At 41.7% G+C, this 21,728-nt stretch overlaps 1 protein-coding gene, 1 long non-coding RNA gene, 1 pseudogene and 1 gene segment (V, D, J or C); all 4 read right to left on the bottom strand.

Annotated features, from left to right (window-relative positions):
• Positions 1-1,230: 1,230 nt before the first annotated feature.
• On the bottom strand, positions 1,231-1,859 carry LOC116546100 (putative V-set and immunoglobulin domain-containing-like protein IGHV1OR21-1). The gene is made up of 2 exons (XM_032272449.1): positions 1,749-1,859; positions 1,231-1,662 (listed from the first exon to the last, which is right to left on the bottom strand). Exons 1-2 carry the CDS (start codon positions 1,792-1,794, stop codon positions 1,346-1,348), a joined length of 363 nt encoding a protein of 120 aa, XP_032128340.1. The 5' UTR covers positions 1,795-1,859; the 3' UTR covers positions 1,231-1,345.
• Positions 1,860-4,673: 2,814 nt separating this feature from the next.
• LOC116546099 lies at positions 4,674-15,921 on the bottom strand. The segment is given in 3 exon segments: positions 4,674-5,343; positions 15,330-15,685; positions 15,770-15,921. Coding segments are annotated over 2 exon segments (363 nt in total).
• Positions 4,677-5,829, bottom strand: LOC116546101 (annotated as a pseudogene). The gene is made up of 2 exons (XR_004266590.1): positions 5,784-5,829; positions 4,677-5,698 (listed from the first exon to the last, which is right to left on the bottom strand). The product of XR_004266590.1 is annotated as an immunoglobulin heavy variable 1-8-like (transcript).
• The window catches only part of LOC116546102, a 24,495-nt gene continuing 11,134 nt past the window's right edge, over positions 8,368-21,728 (bottom strand). Inside the window, exons 2-3 of the long non-coding RNA XR_004266591.1 lie at positions 14,646-14,650; positions 8,368-8,377 (exon numbers count right to left, since the gene is read on the bottom strand). This is a non-coding gene — a long non-coding RNA (uncharacterized LOC116546102). The remainder of the gene's footprint in view (positions 8,378-14,645; positions 14,651-21,728) is intronic.

Raw genomic sequence — 21,728 nt, 5'->3', positions numbered from 1 at the left:
TTCCAGGTGCCCACCCTCTTCCTAAGGGGAGCTTTTGTCCCTGTCTGGATCCTATGCATGTGCTTGCATTTGCTGCATAAAAGACCTCAACCAGAAACACCACCCAGGAGCCTACAGTGTAGATAATCCGTCTACAGGGCCTCGTACCTGACATCTCTCACGGCCAAGGTCTCCATTCATTTCATTGGGGGATTCAGTAGAACTTCCTGGACTTTCAGAGGCATGGACATGCCTCTAAAAGTTTAGACATCTTACCCTCTGAGAAGGGGCACAGTAAACCAGGAGTGAGATCAGTTCTAAATCAATACAGGTTTTGTGGATCTTGGAAGAAAGTGTCCAAACAGGAATAGCCTTACTCACTTTCCCTCTAAATAATACAATTCCTAGAAACCCTCTGAAAATACCTGTGGTGCTCCAAGATAATTTAGGCTTGTTATACCGGGGGATCACCATTGTGGTTTCATCATTTGTAACTTACTGGCGACTCTGGTGCAGGATGCTGATAGTGAAGGAGGCCGTGCTTGTGTTGGGCAGGGATTCACGGGAGCTCTGGTACCTTCTGCTGATTTTACTGTTATCCTAAAACTGCTCTAAAATAAACTTTATGCAAAAACAGTGACAGAGAGATTCTTGGAAGACATTTTGGTCATTTCTTCAGAATCATACTTAGTCTTACCATGTGACCAAATAATCTTGCTCCAAATTACTCATCCATCCAATTTGAAAACTTGTTCATAATAATATGTTCATGGGAATATTTGTATCAGTTTTATTGATACGGTTTGGCTGTATCTCTACCCAAATTTCATCTTGAGTTTTAATAATTCCCACATGTCAAGGGTGGGCCAGGTGGAGATATGTGAATCATGGGGGTGGTTTCCCCCATAATGTTCTCGTGGTAGTGAATGTGTCTCACCAAATCTGATGATGGTTTTATAAAGGGGGGTTCCCTGGCACAAGCTCTCTCTTGCCTGCTGCCATGTAAGATGCCCCTTTACTCTTCCTTCATCTTCTTCCATGATTATGAGACCTCAGCCGTGTGGAACTGTGAGTCCGTTAAACCACTTTTCTTTACAAATTACCCAGTCCCAGCTATGTCTTTATTACCAGCATGAGAACGGACTAATACGGGGTCTTTCCTACTCTGTGAATTTTGCGTGTAGGGTGATTCTTCAATAAAATATTTCTCATAAAATTACAGTGTGCCATTGTTTCTAGTGCTCCTTGTCCTCAGTTATTTAACCCACCTTCTAAACAACTTTAAACCTCATAATCCCTGTCATCTCCTCCACACCAGCACAGCTGCCTCCTCCCTGGGGTTTCTGACATTCTCAGGATGTGGTTTTCAAACTGTGTCTCTTGCACAGTAATACATGGCCATGTCCTCAGATCTCAGGCTGCTCAGCTCCATGTAGGCTGTGCTTGTGGACATGTCCCTGGTCATGGTGACTCTGCCCTGGAACTTCTGTGCGTAGCTTGTGCTGCCACTACTAGGGCACACGTATCCCATCCACTCAAGCCCTTGTGCATGGGCCTGGTGCACCCAGTGCATACAGTGGCTAGTGAAGGTGTATCCAGAAGCCTTGCAGGAGATCTTCACTGATGCCCCAGGCTGCTTCACCTCAGCCCCAGACTGCACCAGCTGGACCTGGGAGTGGGCATCTGTGGAGAGGACACAGGAGTGAATAAAATCCTCTTTGACTGGACCCAGTCACCTCCTCAGTCCTGGGGACTGAGAATGATCCTACCTGCAGCTATGACCACCAAAAATAGGATCCTCCAAGTCCAGTCCATGGTGAGGAGCTGTGCTCTCAGGGCCTTCTCTGGAGGAGAAGTGTGGTTGCTGGGTGATGCTCTCGGGACACAGATATATCTGGAGTATCTACCTCACGTAATTTGCATATTCATGAGCACTACTACTTCATAGCCTTACACCTGATCCAGCATGGGAAAGGGAAAATAGATCTCACATGAACCACAGAGCTGTGGGGTGCAGAGGTGCACGTCCTCATTCTTATTTAATGTCGTGTGTCCCTTTATATGCCCAGAACTTTGTGAAGGGAGAATTTCTCCACTGAGAAGCCAACTCACACAGGACATGGTTCTCAATGTGAGCCCAAGTTCCCATGGCACATGCACAGCCTCCGCCCTCTCCAGGCTTTGCTGTCTGCAGTCTTATTAATGTGTACCTTTATTAAATGTGTACCTTTTGATTTAATAAAACTATCCTGGTTCTTTATCTTTTTACTAGTAAAATATCTCAAAGCAGTAACAATTTTGCCTTTTAAACGTGATTCTCACTGAATTGTTGATTTATCTCTAAATGTATTAGGGTATTTAAAGATACATAAATCATCTTTGTAAAATTCTTATTTTACTCTTTTATAATTTTTTATAAAGTAACACTCAGTCCCTGTAAGAAAGCCCCTCCGCACCAGCTCTGGGGCTGGAGCCTGTGCTGGGTGGGTCCTGGGCGCCCCCTGCAGCACTGACTCTGCATTGCATGGAGGTTTCCATCTGGACTCACAGAGCATTTATCTCTCAGTGTCTCTAGGGCTATAGGGAGTGGCCGTGCCCTAGTTTAAAATGTTCCTTCAGTGACTCCATATGTTACTGACACCGTCTTTTGAAATCACTGGCCTTAGGAGACCCAGTGAATTCTGGAGGGAGACCATAAACAAGGATTTTATTAAGGAATTGGGGAGCCCCTTCCCTGGATCTCAGGATGCATTGAATCAGTGGACACATAATGAGCACAAAAATTTTTAAGGGTTTTTGGGGATCCTTTATCTGTTTTAGGCTCCTGCAATTGACTATGACATCTAAGAATACCTGTAGGTATATATGCCTATGGATCAATGCCCACTCCACCTCTTCTGTTTCGATAACACACACACACACACACACACACACACACACACACACACACACACATACACAAACATGCACTCACACTCACACAGAGCTAGTTGATTTTTACAATAATGGGCCTCTAACTTGCCCTTTTTCCTAGTATCTTGCAAATGGGGAGCACCTCCTGCACTAATACTAGACAGGAGCATATGACTTCCTTCTGCAAACAGAAGGAAAACAGTATACAACTGAAGACATAGCATGTGCACGTTCATCATATTTGCCTATTCTCACCCGAATATTGCAGTTGCCCTAAGAGAAGTGACTTTCTGTCCAGCAAGGTTGAGTCATGACCCTGGTCATCAAGCTATTGCTGTCAGAGGCTTCCAATTGCTCTGCTGTCCTTGAATTTTTTCTCCCATTGTCTTTGCATTTCTCTGTGTTCTTCTCCCTAGATGGAGTCTGCATTGCCACACTCATCTTCAATTTAGATTAATGATACTGATGAGAAGGTGATGTGTGGGACAGGGAGCACTGTGTATACATATACATATTTCTTTTCTAACAACTATAGGCCTTTGCATTCAGTTAAAAGGTAAACAGATTCACATTGAAGGCTATTCCGTTTAACCCAAGTTCATATTCCAGTTCATCTATCCATCCCACACTGCCATACATCTTGAAGAAATGACTGCCAAAAGACTTTTAACTTCTTCTTAGCAATTATCTTCAATGAATTGCTCGCAAATAACTAATTCCCAGCTTAAATTTTTATTGTGTTCAAAGGAACTCGTCTCTTTAGGAGGTTTCCACATAAGTCAATAGAATCTGCCACCACTGACAGGAGGGCAGAGTACCAGTGACTCTAATTACATGAGCTACGCCAAGGAAAGCTTCAGTGATAATTGTGTTGTTAGATTCTGTGCTTGTTAGGGCAGAAGATGGTGAGGATAACAAAGCAGAGCTCACCTGGTCAAATGGCTGTGTGCTTGGTTGGTTTTAAAATATCTTTGGCATCTTTAGCAACAACATTAAAACAATGGAATTGAAACCTGATATAGAATGTACAGAAACATGCGCAGGAATAGGCAGCCAAGAAGCATGCTGGACGGTAGCACCAGTGTTTTCTAAAGGTTTATGTAATAAAGATACAGAAGATAAGGTACATAAATCGTTTAGATGGGCCTGCAAACATGGGTTAATATATACATGCAGATTTTCCAGGCCAGTTAGTTTAGAGATCCTAAAAACACTGACACCTCATTAACACAATTTTGTATTTTAATGTGATTATTTAATACTAGCAACTAGAAATACTTGGAGAAACAACTGATTCTATCTATGGAAAACATAATAGAGAAAATGAGCTTAGAATTTCTTGTAATATCAGGAAATAGGGACGTATTCAAAAACAAAGAATGGGGTGTGCTTTACAGAATCCAAACTAAAAGAGCTAACAGAACCTAAAAAACCTGTGGTGATTTGAGAAATAAAATGAATAATATAGCATTGTATCTTCTCCAGATCATAAAGTTAACCTCCATGAACCAATACTAACAATTTATTAATAAAGAAAATTAGAAAAAAGACAACTCCCATGCAGAATTCCAAATAGCTCAATAATCCTCCCACCTAGTAGGTGAAACATAAACACTTATGTTGTGATTGTGGCATGAGATTAGAGACAAAGAAAAAAATCCTGTATCAGTGAATATCATAACGAATTTTTAGATGATCTATGAGAAAACAAAATTATTTTATTCAAGTTTACACACACACACACATACACACACACATATATGTATATAAATATCTTTGGAGAATAGACTTGCAAGTCACATATTTATTAAAGGACTTTTGGTCAACTTGGTAAATGACTTTTATAATTGGTATGTAAGGACCTTATAACTGATCAAAAGAAAACAATGCAACAAAATGAGCTAAATATCAAAACAGACACTTCATCCAAATTGCCTAAACATATTTAAATATAAGATGCTACTTCGGGACAGGTGCATTTAAACAACAAGGAGACATCAGTACTAATTTATTAGAATGGTTCAAATCCACAATTCTCATGATGCCAAATGGCAATGAGGATGTGGAAGAACTCGGTCTATCATGCATTTCTGGTGTAAATCCAAAATCATAACTGAACGAAATATGTTGAAATATTTTGACACTTCATACAATGAAGATAAAAGTAGAATTAAAATGTGATCTAGCAGCTCTGTTCCAAAATATTAAAAATACCAATTCAAAAACTGATGTTCACACTGTCTTCAGAGGAATTCTTACATGTCTTATTAATCTGATTTATTTTCCAATCCCTGAATTTTGCCTACAAAATACATGATGTATGGAGAGTTTCCCAAGTAATTAGAGTGCATACAAATTTTATTGTTCCTTTTCTTCATGAATTGACCTCTCTTTCTAAGAAAGTCTTCAATCTAATAATCCCTTTCACTTCCTCAGCCCCAGCACAGCTGCCTCCTCCCCAGGGTGTCTGACACTCTCAGGATGTGGTTTTCATACTGTGTGTCTCACACAGTAATACACGGCCGTGTCCTCAGATCTCAGGCTGCTCAGCACCAAGTAGGCTGTGCTCACGGATGTGTCCCTGGTCATGGTGGCTCTGCCCTGGAACTTCTGTGCATACTTTGTGTTACCATTGTAAGGGTTCATCCATCCCATCCACTCCAGCCCTTGTCCACGGCCTGTCGCAGCCAGCTGATACCATAGCTTGTGAAGGTGTATCCAGAAGCTTTGCAGGAGACCTTCACTGAGGCCCCAGGCTTCCTCACCTCAGCCCCAGATTGTACCAGCTGCACCTGGGAGTGGGCACCTGTGGAGAGGAGACAGTAGAGAATCAAAGTGCTCTCAATTGCGAAAAATTTCCTCCTCAGCCATGCAACTAGGTGTCCCTTTACCTGAAGCTACTGCCAGCAAGCAGAAGATCCTCTAGGTCCAGTCCATGGTGAAGAGATTTACCCTCAGGGGCTTCTCTAGAGGAGAGATGTGGTTGTTGGTGATGCTCTTGGGGCCCAGACATACCCGTATGTACTTCAGTAGACCTCACATTATTTGCATATTCATGAGACAGATTATTTCATAGCTCAAAGCCTGACCGAAAATGAGAAAGAGAAGATAGATACACAACACACCCGCCGTACAGGAGTGGGATGCTGATGGTCCAAGCCTTAGTCATGCTTAAGAAAATCCATGTCCTGCTCCATTTCTATTTGTGGACAGCAACCTTTCACTGAAGAACAAGTCCCCACAGATGATGCTCCTCACTCTGAACCCATATGTGATTAGCAGAAAGACCACCTAGATCATTTCTGGACCATCAATGTCCATGACACCGAGCAGGTGCCTTGGTCCCATCGTGGTTCCCCCAGGAACCAGCACAGCTGACTGGTGACTCTGTGAAACTGACTGCTGATGTTCCACATGAGTGTCCAGCAGGTTCCTCTGAGATCTGCTGTGCGCTCCTGAGACAGTGTCTCCATCACCTGCCTGGGATCTTCATTCCTCAGGCTCTTCAATAAAAACACCTTTGCCCTGTGATACATAATTGGAGATGACTTTCTTATATCACAGACACTGGGAGTCAGAAGTTGAAATAGGAGTCTGTAGTTATTTGTGAACTCATGATCCCAAAATAACTTCCAAGGAATCTGAGTTATGGATAATTGTGGGTTTTATTTTCAACTCCATTTACTAGTATTTTGTGAAGTATTTAGATACTATCAGTTCATATCCATAGATCCTCACCTTTCCACATTGATTTCTGAATCACTAGGTCTGTGCACCTGCCACACTCTCAGATCCTCCACTGCTCTGTCACTTACACAATGTAGGCAACATTACTTAACAGTGAAATGTGAATTTCTTATTTATAGCAAGATAGTGACTCTCACGATTCTGCATCCATCGAGTTAGTAAAACCATCCCTATTCATCATATTCTCATTATTAAGATATTTGTAATCCTAGAAGCTCACTTTAAAAAATAGTTCTCAATGCTCCAAGTTACATGAAGTGTTCCACTGTGGCAGGATATTTAATGTCACATCAGCAACTTGTAGAACGGTTATTTTAGATGTTTTTTTTTCTGACTAAAGAAAACCAAGGCCCTGAGAGGAAACCTTCCTCCAGCTTCCTGCTCTGGGCTGGACCCTGTGCCACGTGGCTCCTGAGCGCCCCCTCCAGCCCAGCCCTTGCCTTCCAAGCAGGTTCCTGTTAGGGCTCACAAAGCGTTTTCCTCCAGAGTCTTTAGTCCAGCATAAAGTGGCCGTGTCCTAGTCTAGAATACTCTTTCAGCGACAGTATCTGCTGCCAACACTTCTCTTGAAACAATTGATTAGCCTAGCCAAACCTATTGTACTCTGCAGAAAGACCCAAAGGAAAGAGTCTATGACACAGGAGGCAGCCCCTTCTCTGAAGCTGCAGGTGCTCTGAATCAGTGGACACACAGTGAATACAGGAACTTGCAGGACTTTGGCAGGCCCCCATTTCTTCATTAGGTTCTTGTAGTTGAACGTTGCATCTGAGAATGCCTGTGGGTGCATGTACATTCAGATTATAGCATCTCTGTGTCTTCTCTTCCAATAGCACACATTTTCCCTTCTTCCCAGTGTCCAGCCTATAGAAAGTGACTCCTGCACTGACACTAGGTCTAGTTTTATGCCTTTTTATCTCCTAGAAATCCAGTGTAAACAGTATACAAGTGGAGACTTGGGAAGTGCATGCAGTTCTTTATTTGCCCCTCTGCTAGGAACCCTGCAAGTGCCCATGATAAAATAAACTGCGGTCAAGAGGGAATTGCCAAGACCTTGTCTTTACAGAGTTGATATCAGAGGCTTCAGATGCCTCTTCTGACCTTGTCTTATTCTCTGCCATTCTCTTTCATTTTCCCTATGTTCTCCTCCTCAGACAGAGTCTGTGCATTGCCCCACTTTCATCTTTAATCCAGAATAACCGTACTTATGAGAAGGCAATTTGTGCATCCTGGTAGTGTCACATGTTGTTACAATTGAATCTTAATAATTTAGTGGACTTCTTTCTCTGGAATGTGACATATACACAGAGTCTCTAGAGCCTAAACTGATGCTTTCCCTTTTCTGGCTGCAACATTATAGGATTCTTACCATATTGGCGAATTTGACCCATTTTCATGATAAAGGAAGGCTGCTGGGAGGGGTCTGTAATGGAGATGGACGACCTTCCCCACATAGATAAGGTGCTAGAAATGTCCTTCCCCTGGGTGGTCTGTCTGGAGAGGTTTCTCTGTGTGTTTCTCAGAGTTTAGGTGTCTTGATGACTTTGGTAGGAAATAATCGATCTCAATTCTCACCCAAAGAATTTGGAGGTTCCTGGAGCAAAGAAACATCAAGAGTGTGGAGTGTGGGGCCTCCAGGATTTCACACCCTCACACTAGGTCTGACAAGCCCTCTGTGTTTATGTGGTTCAGATTTACATAGAACAAACCACACAGCCAGGCTCATCTAAGTTTCCACATGCTCATTTAAACACACCAGAGCAGCAGCTGAGTGTCATCATCACATTGAACTCAGAGAAACCTGGGTCCAATTCACTGTTTATTGTAACTCAGAGCAGCATCACTGATTCATTTGAGCGGACATTTCTTCCCTGAAACAGCTTCACTACCAAGTATCCTAAAGGGTTGCTATGGAGCTGCTGTGGGGCTGGACTTCTTCCTGTCAGCCTGTCATGCAGGGTGTTTATAATGATGTAGACCTTTATACTTAGGTGCTAATCATTCCCAGTGTTGTTGGAATGGCTGGCAGCCCCAATCCTGTTTCTCCCCTCCACTCACCTGAATGTCTTCAAGAACTCCATGAACCATAGGACTCTTTTTTTCATGGATGACTCTGAGGATTGTCAATCGCTTTGTGCCACAATCAGAGGCAGCTAATGGAGGATTCTCAGTCCACTGATAGGTTGAGCCCATAACATAGGACACATATCCTAGAGTGGCCAATTCATGTCCATGGCAATCAACATTTAATTGAAGGGGCAGGATTTTCAGTGCATTTGAGTGTAGCATCTTCTTAATTCTTGATAATAGAGCTAGGACCTGAATGGTATGTGGAAGTGAGCTCATGGTTAGAAGAAAGCAGCCTGCCCCCAGGAAGTCAGTCTCCTTAACTAAAGCACCTGAAATGTGATGTCCTGAGAGCTTGTGAAAATTCATTTTCTGGAGTAAAGAAATAGGAAAGCTATTCTCAAAGCATTGGAAGAAACCTCATCAGAAGTTTTATCAACACAGCAGTCAAATTCCAGTAAGTCAGTACTTGGGTTTATGTTTTACAACTCAAGAAGCAATAAAGAAATCTGCGTAATTGGAAGGCTTCTCCAACAGAGGGAATTTTGACCTATTTAAGTGATAGACCAGTATTCACTCACAGACACTCTCCTTTGAGATCTCCAACTTAAGCAGATCTCTGTAACTTGAAAGTTTCTCAAAACATTATTTTTCTCTAGACATTCATAAATGCACAAACACATCTTGAATATTTGTACATGAGTGATCTGTAGAAGTCCTTGATATATTAATGAAAGTTTGTAAAAACATGGTAACTTCATGACTTACTATGAGTTCACATTTCACTGGTTTGAAAGATTTCTCACCCGTGTGACGGGGCAATGGGTGTCTCTGAAAATACGTTGATTTAAATTGAACATGTTCTCCACACCTCACTTGACTTCATGGTTCCTCGCTCATGTAGATGTGTCTATGACTGAAAAGCCCACACTGGTATTCAGCGGATTTTACTCTTATCAATTCATATTCTCTCTCTCTTTCTCTTCATGTCTCTGTATTTCTATTTTCCTCTGTCATTACTATTTATTACTGAATCATCCTCAATCCTGCCGACAGCCTCCATCTCACATTCTGACAATGTTCTCCCTCAAAGATAATTAGGGGCAAACTTATCCTTGTCCAATGTGGTAAAAATTTCTGGACTTTGACTAGAGTTATTAGAGCCTCATATGAAGAACCATAATCAAACATTGTTTTTAGATTATACCTCAGAACTAAAACTGTTCCTCACAGTGGCTATGATATTCCATATTCCCACCATTATGCAAAACAGTATGGTGGCTCCTTAATAAATTAAAACAGAAATACCATATGACCAGCGATCCAGCTTATGAAAATATACCCAAAGAAGAAGAAATCACCGCCTTGTGAAGATACCCTGCACTCCTAGGCTTATTGCAGCACTATTCACAACAGCCAAGATATAGAAACTAAGTGTCTGTCAATGGACAAATGGATGAAAACAATGTGGTACGTGTACACAACATTATTCTGCCTTATAAATAAGGAGATGCTGCCACTTTCCCACAAGAATAGTGGGTTCCCACAACCACTACCAATGCATTCTCTCCATTGAGCCCCTCCCTGAGAGCTGGGAGATCCAAGTCCAGTAGTAAGAACTGGTTGTGATGGAGTGGCCAGATGCAGTGCAGGTGAGGCAGAGGGACAGTGTGGGCTCTTCAGGTCCAGGGCTGACTCCTGCAGCTTCTCCTAGGACAGGGCATGTGAGTACATGGATGATCCATGCCTGTCTGTCACAAGTGCCTGTGCTCACCCCACAGACCCATGTCTGACATCTAAGACACACCCTGGGGAGCTCTCACCAGGCACAGAAGACACACTAATGCCATCTTCTTCATGAACACAACTCTGCATTCCCCAGGTACCTTAGCCTTGCCTGAGGGGAGAGCTATAGCTTCCACAGTCCCAAAGAATTTTATATCCTGGAGCTTGGAAAACAATTTGGGTGTGGCACTGCCTTGTATTTATAAGAGAGAGGGCAGAGATCGTGCTCCCCTTGGATTTGTATATGATTTTTTGTTGTGTCTGTTTTCTTGTTGACATGAATTACTTGCTTGACAAAAACTGCAGACATAATAGTTCATATAATTTGCTTTATTCTGATTTTCCCACCTGTGACATTTGAATTTCCATATCAAGTGAGCGATGTGCATCCCTCACAGGAGTAATTACAAAATAACTCTTTTACCTCCTTTGTGTTACTCAAACGCTGCAGTTTTCTTACTACCAATAATCTTCTGGAGAATTTGAAGTAAAACTAAATCATAAATTGCATCCTTAAGTTTAAAGTAGCATAATGTTCAGAAACACATGAATGTTGTTTTTTTTTTTTTTTTTTTTGCCAAAGGCACATCACTAAAACTTAGAACACAGTCTGCTTTCTCAAGGACACACATATTATCCCCATATGACTTGATTCATCAAAAGCCAATGTATTTTCAATTGTACCTTCAATATTAGACTCTTATTCATTAAATGCAGATACAGCAAAGTATTTTAGGAGACTGATGTGCACTGCAGAAACATTCAATAGGATGTTAAAGATGCCTTTCCACAACGCCTTCCAACGATCTTCTTTATTTTCATCAACTTGGAAATTCGTTATTTTAAAAGAGACATCAGAGGATAGCACAGGGACTCCAGTAGAACAACGATTTTATGGCACTCATTCTGTACCCACTGTGGACACATTTCATTCTATGTACCAGGACCTCCAGTCCATCACAGCCTATGATTATAGAGATGGAAAGAAACATTCTCCAGATTTTCATCATAGATGTGGCAAGAAAACCTGATATTTCTGCCTGTTGGTTTCCAGACCCAGGTGTTGTAGCTCCTGGCCATAAGGCACTATAATGCTCTCTGTTATGGGGCACGTGCAGCTGCCTGGAGGATAGTATTCTCCCCAAAATGGACTTTGTTTAGAGATTATATTTTCTACTATAAAACAGTGCCAGAGAACATCTGGTGGAAATCTCACATCCAACTGTGGAGACTGAAGTCAATAATTTCATTGTTCTACTGAGGTCTCTGTTTCTGGGCAAATGTGAAAGAGGAATGTCTGCTGGATCCCATGCTCACATTCCATAATCACATCTCCTATCCTGAAACAATAGCCACATTCCTTCATGTTAGAACATATTATGTAGCATCTCATGCTAGGAAATAAAATATTCAGCAACTCGGACAGTGGCAGTAGCAGCTTCTGTGATAAAAAGCAAACACATGTAGAGAGAACAGTCAATTCTTCTAAGTATAAACAACATCCTATCAAGTTTGGGCTTTATTTATATTATTCAAATTGTCTCCATATCCCCGGTGGGTGCCCCTGCAGGGTGTAATTATTTTGTTAGGCAAATGTGATATCTGTCACTATCACCTCAGGCTCAGTGACAGAGGCTAGTTCAGTCTAGCGGGAGGACTCTGTGATCAGTCTTCATCGCACATATTAAGGAAACCTTTGATATAAGGAGAGAAGACACTGTAACTTGAGTAGAAGTAATGATTAACCTGCATAAGATATTGTTAATAAGTTCTCAATAACCTCTGACCCAGCAGAATAGATTTTCCTTGCTTTCAGCTGCTGGCTCCTTTATTTTAAATATTATTTTATTTATTTAATTTTATTTTACATTCATTTCATCCTGTTATTTCCTGAATATTTAATCAAATCAAGTACCTATAAATTTTAAATTTAATCAATCCTTCATAGAAGTAACATAAGATGGGTATGATGAAGATGCCAAATAGAGATGCCAGAATATAAAACAAATAAACAAGTTGTGTATGTTTAGAGTGGTACCTGAGGACAGAAACTATGAGGAACTTGTGCTGAATTCCATATGAAAAAGGTCAGTTATATTTACCGGCCAGAATGCTGGTCATTTCAGTGAGAAAACATTGTAGAGTGGTCTGCATAGATCAGAAATTAGAAAGGGATAAAGTCACAAACTTGCAAAACCAGGAGACATTCAGTGTATTCAGTGTTCACCCCTTTTCATTTTGCTAGGAAGAGAAAATAGATGGGCTATACCTTTCTGGGAAATGAGACCAGCGGTTTTTAAGATGACTCTGCAGGGAAGTTGCCAATACAATCCCCCAGTGGTGCTCTGACACAGGATGGTGGAGGGACGTTGCCCTGTGGCGGTTGCGGTCAGCAACACGGGATGCTCAACCCTAGTGGATACCTTTGTCACTGTTTTGCCCATGAGAGACATTAAGCTGTGATGTGCCACATGCTGGTTTCTTACACTCAGATGAAGAGAGGAACATGGCAACACAGAAGATGAGTTTGATGGATAATACTGAGTGTCAAATTGACTGCACTGAGGATGCAGAGAATTGTTCCCGGTGTGTCTGTGAGGGTGCTGCCAAGAAGGTGGGCATTTGAGTCAGTAGGCTGGGGGAGGCAGACCCAGCCTGAACCTCGGTGGGCACCATCTAATCAGCTGCCAGCATGGCTAGAATAATGCAGGTAGAAGAAATTGGAAGGATTAGACTTGGTGGTCTTCGGCCTTCATCCTTCTCCCATACTGGATGCTTCCTGTCCTGGAACATCAGAATCCAACTTCTTCAGCTTTGACTCTTGGGCTCACACCAGCGGTTTGCTGGGGGCTCTCCAGCCTTTGGCCAGACTGAAGGCTACACTGTCGGCTTCCCTACTTTTGAGGTTGTGGGACTCGGGCTGGCTTCCTCGCTCCTCAGGCTGCAGATGGCCTATTATGCGACTTCACCTTGTGATGGTGTGAGGCAATACTCCTTAATAAATTCCCCTTCAAATACATACATCTATCCTATTAGTTCTGACCCTCTAGAGAATCATGTCTAATACAATGAGAAAAGTGAAGACCTCACTACATCAACCACATTTCACTGATGAGAACTTGTCCCACAGAGAGCAGGAAGTAGAGAGGGGTTGAGGGATATTGTCCGTAAAAGAACAGATGCAGCATAACTGACTACATGGAAGAAGGGTTTACAGGTTTGATCACAGCTTATGATGGCTTATGTCACAACCACCACAAGGTTTCAGAAATACTTTGTATTAACAAATGTAATAAATTATCTAGGTTTGTTTTTCCCATAGCTTTTTTTATTTTTTATTTCTAGGCAGCACCACAGAATGATGTCTTCAGAATTCTCCCTAATCTTTTGTGATTTCTTGGAAGAAAAGCCTGCATGGGAAGGGAGCCCTCCTCGTGTGCAGCCCTGAGGCTGTCACATCACCTCACCCCCATTGCCCTTCAGTCACTTGGTCAACATTTCTGCGTTAACCTTCCCGAAACATATGACATTTGGCAGTGCCTTCCCTATTTAAAAAACACTCAAGTTCTGTTTATCCCTGGAGACACCTGTCCCTTTCTGGAATACAGTTTGTTTTTGAGTGTGTAGTAACTGAAGATTAATAGAAGGTTTGTGTGCATCTTGTCATCTTCCAGAGTGCACCCACCATGGGGTTGACACCAACAGGCAAGCAGATGGACTTGCTCAGCTGGAGGACAAGTCATTTCCACAGCCAGTGACCCCAGTGGGGCTCCCACCCTCGAAGACCAATGGGACTCATGACTCTGGCTAATGTGCAGCCAGCAAGGGGGACCAGTGCCCGCCCATGAGAGGGTTTCTTCTATTCCCCTTCCACTTTGTAAATGGAAGCTATTGCTTCTGCCTGAATCTCATGCATGCGTTTTCATTTTCTGTACAATGGGTGTCATCCAGAAACACCCACAAAGCTTACAGTGAATCTAACGGAACTATAGAAAATCATACATGATGTGCCTCATGGCCAAGGTCTCCACTTCTCATTAAAGGACATTCCTGATGGGATTCACCAGAACTTTTCATAGACATGGATCTACCTCTAAACACTCAAGATACCTTACCCCCGTGGAAGGGACATAGTAAATCAGTAAATCAGGAGTCACAGAACCTGTAAGAAAATATAAATTTTGTGAATCCTCTAAAAGAGAGTCCAAATAGTGATAGTCCCACCCACTTTTCCTCTAACTGGCATAATTCCCAGGAATCCACTTGAAGGACCTATGGTGCTTCAAGATAATTTGGGCTTGGTATGCCAAAGGACCACCAGAAAAAAAAAAAATAAAACAATGCATCCATGTAAGTTTATCCATCATAACTTATTTATGACTCTGGGGCAGGATGGAGAAAGTGGGGCAGGCTATGCATGTGTGAAGCAGGGACACAGGGGAACTCTCTGCACCTTCTGTTCAATTTTGTTGTGGTCTTACAACTTCTATTAATATATTTTATGTGAAAGGAGTCACAGACATGTTGGAATACATTTTGAGCAGTTTTTAGGAATCATATTTAGTCTTAGCCATGTTACCAGCAATGTTGCTCCAAATTTTTTATCTATCTGATTTTAAAACTCGTGTCTCCACAAAGCCTCCATGGGAATGTTTGCATCAGCTTGATTGATTGCTGTCTTTACCGCTCTGTAAATTTTACATATAGGGTGATTATTGAAAGAGGTATTTCCTATACAGAGTGCATACATGTTTCTATTGCTCATATTCCTCATGTTTAGACCATTTTCTAAACAACTTTAAACACTGTAATCCCTGTAATCTCAAATTCAGTGCCACTGCCTCCTCCCTGGGGTTTCTGACACTCTCAGGATGTGGTTTTCACACTGTGTCTCTCGCACAGTAATACATGGCCGTGTCCTCAGATCTCAGGCTGCTCAGCTCCATGTAGGCTGTGCTTGTGGACGTGTCTGCGGTCATGGTGACTCTGCCCTGGAACTTCTGTGCATAGTTTGTGATACCAAATATAGGGATAATTCCTCCCATCCACTCAAGCCCTTGTCCAGGGGCCTGTCGCACCCAGCTGATACCATAGGTACTGAAGTCATATCCAGAAGCCTTGCAGGAGACCTTCACTGAGGCCTCTGGCTTCTTCACCTCAGCCCCAGACTGCACCAGCTGCACCTGGGAGTGGACACCTGTGGAGAGGAGACAGGAGTGGGTGAAGTCTCACTTGACTGGCCTGGTTTTTCCCTCTGCCCTGGGTCTGGGCTGCCCTTTACCTGTTGCTGCTGCCACCAAGAAGAGGATCCTCCAGGTCCAGTCCATGGTGAGGAGCTGTGTTCTGAGGTCTTCTCCTGAGGAGGGGTGTGGTTGTTGGGTGATGCTCTCAGGGCACAGAGATATCTAAGTTCACCTCAGTTATTTGCATATTCATGAAGGATGCTATTTAATAGCCCAATTACTGATCCAGTATGAGAAAGAGCAAATAGATGACACATGGACGACACAATTGTAGAAGCTGAGAGCTCAAGCCATAAATCTGTTAGAGGCCATGTGTCCCCGACACATCCCTGAACTCTGTGTTGACAGAGCTTCCCCCACTGGAGAACAAGCTCCCCCAGGACACGCACCTCACTTTGAACCCAAATTTGAATGTCTCCTTGGCAACTTGAACCATTTCCAGACTGTAATATGTGAACGCACTATTTTGAGAATCAGTGTTTATCCAAAAATGACACGTACTTATAAGGAAGGAACTCATCTGGACTTGCAGCTGTTTACTATTAAGACGTCTAGCAGAGTTTGAAATCCCCTTTGTAAAAATGGTTCTCCTTACAACATCCAGTTTCATAAATGCTTACAATTGAACAGGATATTTATATGAACATCAGCAGTCCTTGTGAAATACTTATTTTAGATATTTTTAAAGGAAGTCCCGGAACCTGAGAGGAAACCCTCCCCAGCCTCCTATCCTGTGCACCTGCTCTGGGGCAGGAGCCTGTGCTGGGTGTGTCCTGAGCACCCCCTGCAGCCCAGCCCTGACCCTGCAGGGAGGTTTCCGTCTGAGCTGACAGAGTATACTCTTACAAATGTCTCTAGCCCAGTATAAAATGTCTGTGCCCTGGTTCAGAATTTTCCTTTAATGACACCATATGCTTCTTACACCATCTTTTGAAATAGTGAATTGGCCTTAGGAAACCCAGTGAACTCTGCAGGGAGACCCTAAGAAAATATCTAATGCATCTCCCGGGAGCACTTTCATGGAGCTCAAGAGGTACCGAATCATTGGTCACATGCTGAATCCAAAAACTCTTCAGAGGTTGGGGAGAGACTCTTATTTCCTTTAGGGTCCTGCAGTTGATTACTGCCCCTGAGAATACCTGCAGATACAGGTGCATGTAGATGGAATCCCACTCCAAAGCAACTGTTCAAATCACACACACAGACACAGACAAACACCCACACACTCACGCACACAGATACACACACACACAAACACACACACACACACACACACACACACACATACATTGTGGCTAATTTTTACATTAATGAGTCCCATGTTTGCCATTTTTTTCTGGTATCCATTTCATGAGAAACTCTCCCTACACTGGCACTAAGGTTGAGTTTGTGTCTTTCTGCAAACAGAAACAAAGAAAACAGAATACAAGTGGAGACCTGGGAAGGACACGCACATTGAATTCACTGGTCCCACTTTGGAACTGCAGATGTCCCACGCAAAGTAAATTTGAGGCTAATGAGGGTGAAATAATTTTATTGGTGCTGAAGTTGTTGGTGTCAGTGGCTTCAAATTGCTCTATTTTCCTTAACATTTTTCTCCTCAGATAGAGTTTGTGCATTGCCACACTCTCATATGTAATCCATATTAACTAAACTGGTGAGAATATACTGTGTAGTACATGGAAGCATTACATATTCTTACAGTTGAATTTTAACAGTGCAGTGGTCTTCTTTCATGTTACAAAAAGTTAAAAGTGAATAAGAGATTAGGGACACAAAGATGAAATGCAGACTATACAGAAAATATTTGATGTCTTTACAGATATATGAAACAACTTGAATGAATAAGAAAAGCTGCTAAATAGCTTTAGAAATAATAAAGTCAGTAAGACTTAGAAACAAACTGCATGCCAGCACCGTCCTGTAGTTGACGATGATGTTCCACAAAGGAGCATAGCTTACCAATAGTGATTCCACACTACAGGAATTCTGGAATTAAACAAAAAAGGGAATGCATGTTGTGTGTTGGGAGGGGGCTCTCACAGCTGGAGCAGGAGGTTACAGACAGCAAGGAAGAAAAGTGAGAAATGTTCAAGTAGTATTGGATTACGGTGAACGTGCTAGTAGGTTTGCATGATTGGTATAATATGCATACAACAAATTAGATAAAATTACTTCATTGAAAAAAGTAGAAAATAGGCTCTGACCTAAATAACTTTGGAAATGGGGGAATTCTGAAACTCTAAACTATAATTTAACTGCAAATAAGCACTGTACTCTAGTAGGTAAACATGTTTCCAACTGCGGTACAGCTTCACAGTTTTGCTATTGCTATGCATGATTCCTGAAACTGTGCAGAAATGTAATATAATGGCATATGGTGGGATGGGGTTCCTCACTTTGAGGTGGGTGGTGATTGACAGGCAAGGCAGTCGAGTTAGAAATGTTCATGTGGTATCTTTGTTGGGTAGAGATATAAATGTGTTCTCATTTTTAATGTAATATAAGTTCACAAGATTAGATGTATAGTTTAGATGTGACTGTAAACATGGGTTAATATACACATTCACATTTTCTAGGCCAGTTAGTTGAGAGGTCCTAGAAGGACTTATATCCCATTAACAACACATATACGCAACCTCACAATTTTCTATTTTAACACTATTCTTCAAGACCAGAAGGCAGCAATCCTTAGAAAAATGGCTGATTCTATGTATGAAAAAGATAATACAGAAAATAAGCTTAGAATTTCTTATAATACTGGGAAGTAGTAAAGTGTTCAAAAAGAAAAGGAAAAGGTATCCTATAAGGACATAGGATCCTAATTAAATGAGGTCCCAGCTTTTGTATTGAAAAAGTTGTGGTGATTTGAGCAATAACTTAAATAAGGAAGCATGGATCGTTCTCAGAGTTAAACATCCATCAAACAATACTGTTATTAATAGATGTTAAATAAAGAAAACTCGAAAAAAAGACACATCTCCCTTACAGAAGTATTCAAAATATCTTAGGTTGATGGTACTCTTTCTTATCAAGTAGGTGAGGTTTAAACACTCATGTATTGATTGAAGCCTGAGATTATACATATGGAAAAAATAATCACTGCTAGTATATTTTATAATGAGTTTTTAGATATAATGTCAAAAACATGGTCTATGAATGAATAAAATTATACATATTAATTTATCCAAATTCATAAATGTGCACACACATTTTTCTGCAATACACACTGATAAGCTAGTAAAAAGACAAGGTCAGACTTGGAGAAAATATTTTCAAGTAATGTATCTGTTAAATGACTTCTTTTAATTTAGTGAATGACTTTTATAATGATTACTCAAGTATACTTACACCTAGTTTTATAATGCAGTAAAAAATGAGCCACATATTAAAACAGGCACCTCATTAAAATTATATAAAAAATTGTTGTTTAAATTTTTCATTAGGGATGTATGCATTGAAACAAAAGTGAGCTGCTATTACTGATCTATTAAAATGGTTTCAATGCACAATATTCATAGCGTCAAATGGCAGTAAGAATGTGGAGAAAAGAACTATTATGCGTGGTTGGTGAGAATCCAAAATGGTACTTGCACAAAATGAAATACATTTTGGCATATTTAACACAGATAAAAGTAGAGTTAAAATGTGATCTAGTGGCTGTGTTCCAAAATATTCACAACACTGATTCAGAAATTGATGTTTGCATAGTCAACCAGTTTCTGTTCTCTTACATCTATCACCTGGTTTGTGTTCAAATGTGTCAATCATGGGAGCTCCTCTCAGAAAACGGCTGTGCACAGGGGCGATATTAAGGTATGGCTGCTGCTGGGACTGATGGGAGCCTCCTGATGGGCAACAGTAATCAGGGAGGCACCAAAGGCCTCGCTGGACTTGGCTTGGAACACAGGTTAACTAGGAAGCTCCATCAAACTTCCATGTTTCTCCATCACTGGTTGTGATACTGGCATCCTGGTCTGACAGTGTCTACAGCCTCAGCTTGCCTCCTACATGTTTTTCTGCCTCCATTACTTGCATCTGACTTTGGGACAAATAATAATTTTTTTTAAATAGACTTCTAATCCAGAGACCTCAGTGGTAGGCACAGAAACCATAAATACAGAGAGGGTCCAAGGGAAACTGATGCAGAGGAAGTCACAGACCCTGAAGGAAGCCACAGACCCTTGACCTTCAACTACACCTGTCCTGGGGTTGTCCCTAAATTCTGTGGGTGCACATGTCCCCTGCAGCCCAGTCTCCCTTCTTCTCTCTGAAAGAAATTTTGATGTTCCCTCACTTGGTACCTTACGAAAAGTAATATACAAATTCATGTTCCCTGCTCTGACTGTTCATTCACAGACATAGCGAGTTTTTGGAATTGTCTTGGGAGATGGAGAATCTGTCCTTCACAGAGTTTGCATGGTATGTCTGACTTCCATCTTACTTTATGTTCGCTGCTCACCCCAGCAGCTTCTCTGAAGGCTGGTGGACCCAGATAATTCAGTAGCTACTAAAGTTGAATCCAGAGGCTGCACAAAGATTCTCAGGAAAGCTCCAGGCTGTTTTATGCCTTCTCCAGACTCCACCAGCTGAACCTCATATACATAGACATCCTGGTTAGAAACTGCCAAAGGCATTCACGGTTCCTCTCACTCATATTCACTTACACTCACTATCTCTAATTCTCTATGAATAATATTTTAAAATAGTAAGAAGAAAAATCTAGCTCAGTTCAAAGCCCATACTGAATCCCCTGTGTTCAGTTCTCATTACCAAGCAGAAACACCTGGAAATCCCAGGGCTGGTACTCGTCTCCCAGAGATGCAGGACCAGAACTGGGGTGGTTTTCATCAGCAGAGGGAGAGCTCTATTTGATTGTCTCCTACTACATAGCAAGCTTGAAAGTAGGATGCCTTGGGATAGGGCAGGGCCCAGAGCAGATAGGAGACTCCTGGAGAAGTTTAGTGGCAATAAAATAATTTAGAGAAATATAATTTCTTATTATGTGACCGTGCCACAAAAATTACTTAGCAATATATTTTATATGTTTTCCACATTTTTTTTTTTTTGAGATGGAATCTCTCTCTGTAACCAGGCTGGAGTCTGTACTAATGTTGCAGGTGAAGACATCCCTTGAGACAAAGGAATTAACAAAAGAAAGAGATTTAATTGACTTACATTTCCACTTGGCTGGGGAGGCTTCACAATCATGGTAGAATGGTAAAGCCATGCCTCCCATGAAGGCAGACAGGACAAGAGAACTTTTGCAGAGAAACTCTTTTTTATATATAAAAAAGGATCTAATTAGATTTATTCACTATCAAGGAAGAGCACGGAAAAGACCTGCCCTATAATTCAATCATCTCCCACTGTGTCCCTCCCACCACACATGAAAATTATGGGAGTACAAGTCAAGATGAGATTTGGTTGGGGACACATAGACAAACCCTATCAATTGCAATGATTAAAAAAATTGAAAATGACATTGGTAGTCACAGAACTTTGAAATTAGGAAGATTTTCTGGGGAAACTGTCAGATGAAGAGGAAGTTCCAAACACTGAAAGGAAACACATCCTTAACCTCCATCTGCACCTGTCTTTGGGGTTGACTCTGATCAGTGGGTTCTGAGCGCCCTCTGCAGCTGATTTCCTACGTGTGTTCTTGCAGGGAGGTTTGCGTCTGGGCTCACACTGACCTCCCCTCACTTTGTCTCTCCCACACTAATGCATGTCAGTATCCTCAGCTCTCACACTGTTATTTGCAGATAAAGGGAGTTCTTGAAATTGTCTCTGTAGATGATGAATCAGCCCTTCACAGCATCTGTGAAGTATGTGCTAGATCCATCATTAATTCATGAGAGCAACTCCAGCTTCTTCCGAGAGGCAAATCCACCAAAACTGTTCTATGGGCACTGTTGAGGTCAACAGAAACAGATGAAAACAAAGGAGGATAGGGTGGAATGATGTCTGCAGGTCCCTGGAAAACAGTGAGGAAGG

Source organism: Sapajus apella, unplaced genomic scaffold (assembly GCF_009761245.1).
Source record: "Sapajus apella isolate SASKATOON/1434 unplaced genomic scaffold, GSC_monkey_1.0 scaffold593, whole genome shotgun sequence".
In the NCBI taxonomy this organism is placed as follows: domain Eukaryota; kingdom Metazoa; phylum Chordata; class Mammalia; order Primates; family Cebidae; genus Sapajus; species Sapajus apella.
The sequence above is the reverse complement of the archived record's forward strand: the minus strand, read 5'-3'. Positions and strand labels throughout refer to the sequence as shown.

Coding starts and splice junctions, on each gene's coding strand:
- LOC116546100 (XM_032272449.1), bottom strand. CDS start 1,794: ATGGACTGGACTTGGAGGATCCTATTTTTGGTGGTCATAGCTGCAG. Junction 1,663..1,748: donor TTTGGTGGTCATAGCTGCAG/GTAGGATCATTC, acceptor TCCTCTCCACAG/ATGCCCACTCCCAGGTCCAG.